The 10772-nt window shown below is 40.6% G+C and overlaps 1 protein-coding gene across 1 annotated transcript in view; it reads left to right on the forward strand.

Moving 5' to 3' along the window:
- The window catches only part of tmem94 (transmembrane protein 94), a 74314-nt gene that overhangs the window by 52771 nt on the left and 10771 nt on the right, over positions 1 to 10772 (forward strand). The window contains exons 18-23 of the mRNA XM_051918734.1: positions 416 to 633; positions 2295 to 2476; positions 4634 to 4772; positions 6520 to 6635; positions 7289 to 7388; positions 10496 to 10604. Of these exons, the coding sequence (XP_051774694.1) occupies positions 416 to 633; positions 2295 to 2476; positions 4634 to 4772; positions 6520 to 6635; positions 7289 to 7388; positions 10496 to 10604 (864 nt within the window). The remainder of the gene's footprint in view (positions 1 to 415; positions 634 to 2294; positions 2477 to 4633; positions 4773 to 6519; positions 6636 to 7288; positions 7389 to 10495; positions 10605 to 10772) is intronic.

The raw sequence follows: 10772 nt of genomic DNA on the forward strand, positions 1-10772 counted from the left end.
ACTTAAAAGTTCAATATAATTCAATTTGTTTCACTCTGGGACATGTGATGCCCTCTGTAGGCTAGGACAGCTTTAAAAATCTGTAAAAGCAGATTGAGGCACCTACTGGGTCATCTACTCTCTTGTGTATTGGGGAAGGAAAATAGTTATGATCTGCAAGGAAGCCTCCATTCATTCTCCTTCAGTAATGGGCCCTGCAGGAGCACTCAGTGGTGGTCTTTCACCTGTATTGGCATAGCAGTATGTGTCAGTGCTGCTGGTGGTTCTACCCATCTCACAGTGCCTTGTTGGGTCTTTCCTATCCTGTGCCACTTTTTTTTTTGTCCTCACAAACTATTAGTCTTTTTCAATTTGTCAGCTTTTAAAGTTTGTGAAAAGCTATGCCAGCCACTAATGTATTGTTGTTCCCTTGCAGGAAGAAGGTGCTTGACTTTTACCAGCGGGCTTGCCTGTCAGGGTACTGCTCTGCTTTCTCTTACAAACCCATGCAATGCACATTGTCCCCGGAACTTAATGGAAAGTGCATTGAGTTGGTACAGCTGCCAGGGCAACATGCAATCTTTACCCCCTTTGAGCTGCCTGGAACCACACCCATCAAATACAACAGTCGTCGAAACAGCTGGAGTTCAGACGGTGGGTGCTTATTTGTGCCACGGATGTACTTGTGGACTGAAAGGGATTGAATGTGCGTGGCACACGTGACAGAGTGAGAATGCGCAGCAAAGGGCATAAAGAAGCTACTATATAGTTTTTGGAGGAAGAAGAGATAACATTTCCAACCCACTGATACATTTACTTGGTAGAATTTGTTAACAAGGTAAACTTGTTTTTGCTGATGAGGATGATAGTAAAGATGTCTACCTTAAGTGTCTACAAGGAGCACCAGGATTCGGTTTTGTGAAATCCTCATTCAAATCCTGTTACAGTTCAACTACCTAAATGCTCATCGCACTGCACGTTGAAGCTAATTTATACATGGACTGCACTATTTTGTTGTGACTGATTCAGTTGTTCAGGGAATAGCACATCGTCCTTTATAATTCTTGGAAACTAGAACATCAAATCCCAACCTAAGAACTGTCCGTGTGGCAGTTGCACGTTTTTCTTGTGTGTACGTGGAAATTCTCTGGAACTCTCCATTTTCTGTCCTACTGACCGATGTGCATGTAGCTCTGAATAGGCAGGGTGGGTGGATGTGTGCATTACTTACTCTTACCCTGTGCCTAGTGCTGTACGTACAATGTCTATAAAAAGAATTTACCCCCTGGGAAAGTTTTCACATTTTCTTGTTATACAACATTGAAGAACAGTGGATTTAATTTGGGCTTTTTGATCTCAGTAAAGTGAGCTAAATGAACTACAAATCTGCGTTATTGCATATGTATTCATAAGTATTTAGGAGATGCACCTTTGGTGGCTGTGACAGCCTGGAGTCTCTCTATCAGTGTTGCACATCTGCCATTTTTCTCCATTTTTCTTTGCAGAACTACTCAAACTCTGTCGCACTGCATGTTAATTTTGAGTCAATGGCCTTTTTCAGTTCCAGATACTCATTCTTAATTTGACTGACAGACTGCCTAAGGTTGTGCCCAGGATGTCTCTATATTTTGCTGTGTTTATTTTCCCCTCACAAACCTTCCAGGGCCAGCTGCAGAGATGCATCCATACAGCCTGATGCTGTCATATTTCATGGTGGGAATGTTATGTTTTTGATAACATGCAGTGTAGCTTGGCGTTTTAAACTGATGGCCAGAAATCTCAGTTTTGATCACATGAGACCAGAGAATCTTCTTCCAGCAGACTTTCTGCCATCTTGCATACTCTAGCCGAGATGTCACATGAATTTTTTTTTTTTTTAAACAGTGGCTTTCTGTTTGGCCTGCAGCTGGTGAAGCACCTGGGCATTAGATGTTGTCTGCAAGGCCTACTCTAGGCAAATTTAGAACTGTGCCATACTTTCCATTCCTTAGTGACTGTTAACTTTTCATGGAGTACATTGGTCTGTTCTTTTGACGCCATTTTGTAGGTTAGCCCACCATGCTGACTCACCACAAGCCATATTCAGGTGCTTTTTTATGACAAGCAATTGAAACCCCAGAGAGGTGATCTTGAATGAATTCTCTGACTTCTAAAAGCAATGTGCTGCAGTAGAGATGAGTTTAGGTTGTCATGGTTTAGGTTGCTTGTCACTCTTCAGACTCTTGTTTTCCAACTGGTACTCTCTATTTAGGCAGGAAGTATCCTCTAGTAGTGGGTTTCTATTCCCTAATATTTTCTGTTTTGTCCATTGGCAGAGGGCATCTATGAAGTGGCTGAGAAAGAAGACTGCATTCAGGCTCTGAGTGGTCAGATCTTCATGGGCATGGTGTCCTCGCAGTACCAGGCACGTCTTGACATTGTACGGTTGATTGATGCTCTGGTCAATGCTTGCATTCGCTTTGTCTATTTCTCCATGGAAGATGAGCTCAGAAGCAAGGCAAGTGTGCACCTCAGATTGTCTCAACTGGTATACTCTAATAATATCAAGGTTTCCAATGTGTCATCATTTTTTCACTTAATTCCGCACATTGCCATACATTTTTGCATTGCCGTCGTCTTACATTGTATACTATATGACGGTTCCCTTTTCATGTTTTATTGTGAGAAAACGCACAAATAAGCATTTGTGTTAGGACTTGGTAGCACAAATGAGCAGTCGTGGTACCAAAGATGTTCCAAAATTAAAGAATTGGCATTTAGGTAAATTGTTTTTTTTTTTTTTTATGGACCTTTTTCAGTACCTGTATACAGTAATCACTCCTCCATTGCGGGGTTTGCGTTCCAGAGCCACCCGCGAAATAAGAAAATCCGCGAAGTAGAAACCATATGTTCATGTGGTTATTTTTATATATTTTAAGCCCTTATAAACTCTCCCACACTATTATAAACATTTCACGCACAATTATACAGCATAAACCCTTTGTATTCTCTTAGATATTAGGTAAGATTCATTGAAATTATGTATGTAAACACAGTAAAACCTAAATATTATTTTAAAGATATCGAGCGTCTCCGATATCACATATGTTATAGCCATTACGACAGACAGGCCACCATCAATAAATCCGTACAATGCAAGAAAAATTGTATACAATAAAATGTGTGTACAGTGACACTAAACTATGTACATGTAATAAGTACTGTACGTAAATAATTAATTATGGTTACTCACCAACAATGACACGACGACTTGTCCGATAACGATGAGTTTAATTTTACTGCACAACAAAGGATAGTGTTACAGCTCTTCTAAAGGAGCCTCTTCAGGCGACTGTTTAGCATCGCCGTTGTTCTTCTTCTAGCACTCTTCAATCCAAATCCCTAAAGCAGATTCCATCCAGACTACTGCCTTACAACGTCCACTTGCAACTCATTTTGCGCCCTGGTTAAAAGACACTGCGGCCGTAGATCTTATATGCTTTTCCTCCTTTTTAAATAAAGAATCGTGGACTCATTTATGCTGTAAATGTGTAGCTGTTTCCTTCCTTCAACATATCCAAAACTTTTACCTTTTCTGCAATCATTTGCATCTTCTGTTGGCGCTTGGACACGTTAATGCTGAATGAGTAAGATTAGTACTTCCTGGTTAATGCAGCACTCCGTCGCTGAGCCAATCAGCAGCACACAGGAACTTAACCGCATGCTCTGATTGGGTAGCTTCTCAGCCATCCACCAATAGAGTCCCTTGTTTCAATTCAAATGCATCCCTTGTTTGAATTCAAATGGGCAAATCAACTGAGGAAGCACACGTACTGTAGACCGCAGACATCCGCGAAGCAGTGAAAAATCTGCGATATATATTCACATATGCTTACATTTAAAATCCGTGATGGAGTGAAGCCGCGAAAGACGAAGCGCGATATAACGAGGGATCACTGTACTGTGCAACCCAAAATGTGACATCAGCTTCAAGTGCTCTCCTCATTTCTGCCTGCTTGACTCGCTTCTGTCCACCTTGATAACTTGCTTGTTAAGGCTGGTTTTACATGATGAGCTCCGCAAGGGGCGCACAGTGAAAGTGATGTCAGATGCGGAGACATGACCCCACACTTGCCTCAAGTGTGCTGGGTCTTCACCGCACACTGCACGTGGAATGTTTTTCTAACTGTGCAGCAATGTAGGTTACTAATTGAATCCAACAAACTACTCGTCTGTTCCCTTCCTGTCACCTTGCTGTTAACGCCCCCTACCTTGTCCAGATTCACTTCCTTCACAGTACTGTTTGCAGGGTCACAGGTCAGCCTTCAGCTTTTATACCCCGTTATGTCTAGACTTCCAGTTCTCAAACAAGATCTGTGGCATTAGCCATTTTTTTCTTTCGAAGCCGTCTGACTTACAGTAGACCTATCAAAGCTGAAACTAAAAGGAGCTTAAAAAAAGCACAGCATGGAGGCAGCCTATGTGAATGTCTTTTGATTCAAACATTTGTGATTACATTTCTTCATTGTTATACTTGTTCCTTAATTGTAAGTTTCCCGTACAGCTATAAGCCTTACTGGCTGTCAAGGCTGTGAAGTGGACTGGGAACTGTATCTGCAAGTTATTATATTACTAGTATTTGGGTGACACCAGATTTATTTATTTATCTGTTTAGGTATTTGCCGAAAAAATGGGCTTAGAGACTGGCTGGAACTGTCACATCTCCTTAACTCCTAATGGCGATGGCCATGGATCAGAGATCCCTCCGTCAAGCCCCAGTCACGCCGGGTCACTTCATGAGGACATACATCAAGGTCTGTAGTGTCATTGACCCTCATCTTCTAGGTAAAAAGTACCTCATCACTGTAGACATACACTGCGATTATAACTCTCTACAGTAGCATTTTGTTCTTGCAGCTTTGTGTTTTGTAAAACTAACTGCATCAATATTATTGCACAAGAGCTGATAATGCGGCCACAGAATGAACTGACTGTGTTACATACAGCAATGTAAATAACAGCATGTAATTAGACAATACACAGCATTTGGAAAACCTTCTTAGCTGAGCTAAGCTAAAAAAAAAAGGCAATATGCGATCTTCACCCCCTTTGAGCTACCTGGAACCACACACGCCCAGTTAATCATATCATTTATTTGTATGACTTGCATCAGAGTTGACTAACTGTTTTAATTAATCATCTGTAGACCAGATTGAAATTTAAGTGTGGTAAGCCTCAGACTCTGTCTTTGTAGAACTTCACAAATCACCTAATCATAGCCATACTCGGATTATAAAATCTAGTTCTGGGAAGAGCCCCCCTTTTTCCTCCAAAGCAGCCTAAATTCTTCTAGACACACATTCCACAAGGCACAGGAAACATTCCTTAGGGATTTTGGTCCATGCTGGCTCGATAGCATCACACAGAGGTCGAACATTTTTTGGTTAAACCTGTTCCAGAGGTGCTCTAATGGTGTGAGTTTTGGAGACTATGATTGCCATTGAGTAAATTGAAGCCACTGTCATATGTATGAAATTAGCCTGAGATGATGTGTGCTCTGTGACTTAACCTATTAAGAATTTGGAAAGGGGAAACTGTGGCTATAAAGAGATGCACATGGCCAGCAAGAATACTTTGGTACACTGCTGTATTCAGTTGACACGCAGTTGGCCTAGTAAACACTTGATAGATAGATAGATAGATAGATAGATAGATAGATAGATACTTTATTAATCCCAAGGGGAAATTCACATACTCCAGCAGCAGCATACTGGTACAAAAAAAAATATTAAATTAAATATTGCTACACCATTATGCTACTGCCACTTTACACCATTGACTGATGCAGTATGTATCCATGGATTCACGCTGTTTACAACAAAATTCTACCTTATTTGAATTTTACAGCATAAAACGAAGACTCCTAAGAACTGGTGAACTCGGTTGTCCAGTTTTGGTTATCATTTGTCCAGTATAGCCCCACTGACAGAGGCAAAACTCAGTATAGTGTTCTGCTTCTGTGATCCATCCAGCTCAAGGCCTGTGTTCAGAGATGACCTTCTGTACACCACTGTTGTAAAGCAGCTGTTATTTTAGGATGTGTGGCATTTTGGTTAGCTTGACCGAGTGTTGCCATTCTAGTCTGATTTCTCAGGTGTTTTTGGTCACAGAACTACTGCTCACTGGCTGCTTACTGTATATTACACCATTCTCTGTAACCTCCAGAGATCAAACTGTGTGAAAATCCTAGAAGGGAGCTGTTTAGGAGATGCTGAAACTACCACATTTAACACAACAAAGTTAAAATCTCTTAAATCCTGTGTCTTGGCCATTCTTTCTTGGAGGGTGAGTGTAAATACCTGACTGGTACACTGTGTGTTTTAGTAGTCCTCTGGACGACACGGGGCCAGTTCTCCAGATAGACCATTTACTAAGGTTTTTGAATTAGTTGTCCTCAACAACTGACTTGACAGTAAAGGGACATCAGGAGTGGACTGCTATGTTATAGGTAAGATCTCTCTTGCGTTTCTTGACCGTTCTCCATATCTGTCTACCACACAGATTCCCGAGACGAAGGAGAAGGAGCCTTGCTGTTGGATGAGGAAAGGCATTCTGATCTTGTGAGCTTCCAGCCAACTGACAGTGACGTGCCCAGTTTTCTTGAAGATTGCAATCGGGTAAGGAGAGCCATTCCAATGGCATGTCATGCTTAGGTTTCATTTCACAGTAAGTTCAGAAAATGAACAAATCAAATGGAAATGAGAAACTTCAAATTCCCAGGGTGTAACTGTCCCGAATCATTTTACCTGCAGTTGTGTGACATTTCTTTGAAGGTCTATTTTTCTTTACACAATGCTATCATTTTAAAATCAAGGACTTCTTAATTTTTTTTTTATTGCATGCCTATTATTCTCCAGATTTGACCAGAAACTACTTCTTTAGTTCATTATTGTATGGTATACTAGAAATGAAATAACGTCTTGCTGTAATTCTTTGACCATCTCTTGGGGGTCTATTCTTAAGCTCCATGACAGGCATACGTCTACACTGTAGGTCTGATGGAGACCGCAGATCAACATTCAATTCATGTTCATAGTTTCCTTGATGACTTTGATGCCTTTTCCCACTGGCACTTGGGATTTTTTTATTAGATTTATATTTATTTTGCAGTTTTTACAGCAGAACAATATTTGGTTTTTTTTATGTACTTTTTAAAATAACACAATATTGATTACCAGCACTTTCTTGTACTGTCTAAATTATGGAATGGATAGTGTTGTGTTTCAGTGAGAATTATTCCTGTTCTGGTGTCTACTGTAATGTTTTTCAGGCCAAACTGCCAAGGGGCATCCATCAGGTGCGTCCCCACCTCAAGAATATCGACAACGTGCCTTTACTTGTGCCACTGTTTACAGACTGCACACCTGAGAGTAAGTGTTAACCAGCTTATTAAAATGAAATTAAGTCTTGCTTTTAAATGTGTGCCACAGAGTAAGTATAATATATATATAATTTATTTATTTATACTATATATATATATATATATATATATAATAATATAGTGAGTGAACAAAAAAGTAGTATCTGGATTCGAAATCAGTTGTCAAGATGGCCTGACAAATGACAACTTGCCTGATCTGTTATGCTCACAATCTCCACTAGTGGGCTTCAACATGTACTAGTTGTAGTAGCAGTAATAATAGTGCTGCCACATGTATGGAGTATAGTGAAATTCTTCCTTGCACGTCCAACCACCATGCATCACACTGTCAATCTGCTGCTGCCATGAAGAACCAGGAATGTGTTAAAATATCGAACTTTAGAGGTGAAAGCAGCTGAGAGAGTAGGAGCAACTTCAGGGTGCTTTGGTTTCTGCTACAGCATAAGTGCAATTGAATGTGTTTGATCGAGAGTAAATCACTGGTCTGTGAGAGGCATATGAATTGCATTTTTATTAAATGGATGTAACCGTAGGCTGATGTTAGCAGGAAGGGTCTGTGAGGCCCAGAACCATAGCAGCAGTGGAGGGTTGAACAACAAGCCGTCAGAGCAAACATTGGTGCTTTCTACTGCAGCAGCTGCCACTGAGTACTCACTGGGTTAACGCGGCAATTCTTGGGCAATATGGATCCTTGTGTGATTTTTATTTTGTAATATGTGTCATGTGTAAGATTTGCAACTCTGTATAATTTTACTGCAAATACCAACAACAAACGTCTGTGCTTTGGGGTAGAAAACTTTCTACCCTTTCTGTTATGTTGTATTTCATAACAGTGATGTTGGCCACTTAAAATTATTAAATGTGACATGCCTGGTATCGATATTGGTTGTCATTTTTCTCCTAAGAGGCTAGATAGAGGCAGTCAGATACGAATAGATAGACAACATTCAGAACGGCACACTAGCTGTCTGCCTCTACCAGTTCTTAGAAGCAGTCACAGCAGCTCATCAAGGAGGTCCTGTTGCCACTCATACAGCTTTTCATGAGAGGCCGGCATGATGCCATTTTACAACAGGAGAGTGCCCACTGAAGCAGAGTTACTGTTAGCCAGTTGTACTTTCATACCTGTCATGACTGCGTGTAAGACAACCTGTGTTAGTCCACCACATAGACCAGAAGTTGCTCAAGGCTTGGACTTTTGAGCTATAGACCCCCATCTGGCACCTGTACGACTCCATCCTAGAAAGTGTAGTGTGTAGTGCCAGTCATTGGCTTACTAATAAGAGCAGGCTATCCCAAGTTCGGTGACATGACCTGGAGCGCCAACACCAAGGAGCTGCTGAAGAAGGCGCAGCAGAGACTGTATTTTCTGAGAATCCTCAGAAAGAACCATCTCCCCAAAAATCTGCTCCTTGCCTTTTATCACTGTTCCATCGAGAGTGTGCTCACATACGGACTGTGTGTGTGGTACGGCAGCTGCACTTCCTCGGAAAGGAAAGCGCTCCACAGGGTCGTTAGGACAGCGGAGAGAACAACTGGCTGTACCCTCCCCACTCTGGAACAAATCTACACCTCCCGATCCCGCAAAAAAGCAATAGACATTTCACAGGATTCATCACATCCCGGTCATTGCCCCTTCCTGCTTTTGCCATCGGGCAAGAGATACAGAGCAATAAAAACCGGGACCAACCGCCTTAAAAACAGCTTTTATCCAAAAGCAATCATGGCCCTGAACTCAGAATAAAACTGCTCCATATCATTCTCCCAAAGTACAATATAGACCTTAAGTCAACCAGTGCAATTTGTATATATTGTAAAGTACTTTTATTACTATTCGGTTTGTTATTATTTTCTCTCTTCTTGTCCTTTTAACTCTTATGCCTCGCGCTGAGTCGACTGCACCTTTACTTTCGTTGTACCTTTTGTAAAAGTGACAATGACAATAAAGATCTACCTACTGTGAGCGCTGAAGTCGGAAAACGACGAGATAAACACCAATTTAAAATTAAAAGCAATTTCTTTATTCTTTATTCTTGGCGAGTTAAAAATTGTGAGACTGCCCCCCATCTCAAGCTAACTGATTTGAGTTATGGGCAGACTGGAAAAAGAAAAAACTGTTCACCCTTTTATCACCTAGCTTGTTCATTAGCCAAAGAGAGAACAGAAAAAAACATAACCGTTCAATTTGAGGTCATCCATAAATATTAGGGGACATCTTAATTTATGACATAGGAGTACAGAAAAACAAAGCAGTACCAGGCGCCTACATTATCTAAAGACTGTGACCTTCTCAGTACACACACACACAAACCCATTTTAAGCAGTTTTCTTAAAGTTCATTGCATTAGTTATAAAGAGATTACATTCATATAACTTTAATATCTTCATTAGATTATATTTGTTTGATTTAGATTAATAATCCTTAATTATTAATTCATAAATGACAATTTTGTCTTATATTTTTAAGCAATAGTGAAGAAAACAATCACATTGATTCATAATATCACAGGGTGCTCTGTTAATATCAAGAGGTTAGCACTTTCACATAGAAGAATTAAATCAGTCTCATATTCTGTGCATAAACATAATTCCTACCTAAATGCAAATCAAATCATATAGTTCTCTGCAGCATAATTAATACAAAATACAGTCATTGGTATTTTGTGAGTTAAATACTTGTACTCATCTGCGGTGGGCTAGCCCCTGCCCGGGGTGTGCTTCCTGCCTTGCGCCCTGTGTTGGCTGGGATTGGCTCCAGCAGACCCCCGTGACCCTGCAGTTAGGATATAGCGGGTTGGATAATGGATGGATAGATGGATACTTATAATCATTACAGTTAATGTTTTTTCTGCTTTCTCACTACCCACCTAACCACCTACCTACCTACCCAGCTAAATAAATAAATAAATAGTCATGGAATTGTCAGATAACAAAGCTGCTCAGAATGTGTTTCCTTTTACCAGTTTGCTCAAGTTGTTTGTCACTTGTCCTATAAGAATTTCACTGCACTCTGTACATGTGACAATAGTGACACTCTAAACCTGCACCGTTTCCAGCCTCTTCACAACTTGGAACGTTCTCTTTTTTGTATTCTAGCCATGTGTGAGATGATTAAAATAATGCAAGAGAATCAAGAGGTCACCTGCTGCTTGGGGAGCTCAGTCAACTTTCGGAACAACATTCTCTTTCTGCAGAGTGACCTTAGGTAAGTCGTCATTTCTTAACCTTGTTTACATTGTATGGTGTTATAAATCAGACTTTCATCTAAAATTGCAGAGTCATTTTTTAAAACTTACTAATTCAACCGTAGGCCAGCTCAAGATGGGCTTTTTATTCGGGGTATAGTTTGTCTGCAGTGATCCCGGGGTCGTCT

The sequence above is a fragment of the Erpetoichthys calabaricus genome, chromosome 14, assembly GCF_900747795.2.
Source record: "Erpetoichthys calabaricus chromosome 14, fErpCal1.3, whole genome shotgun sequence".
NCBI lineage: Eukaryota > Metazoa > Chordata > Cladistia > Polypteriformes > Polypteridae > Erpetoichthys > Erpetoichthys calabaricus.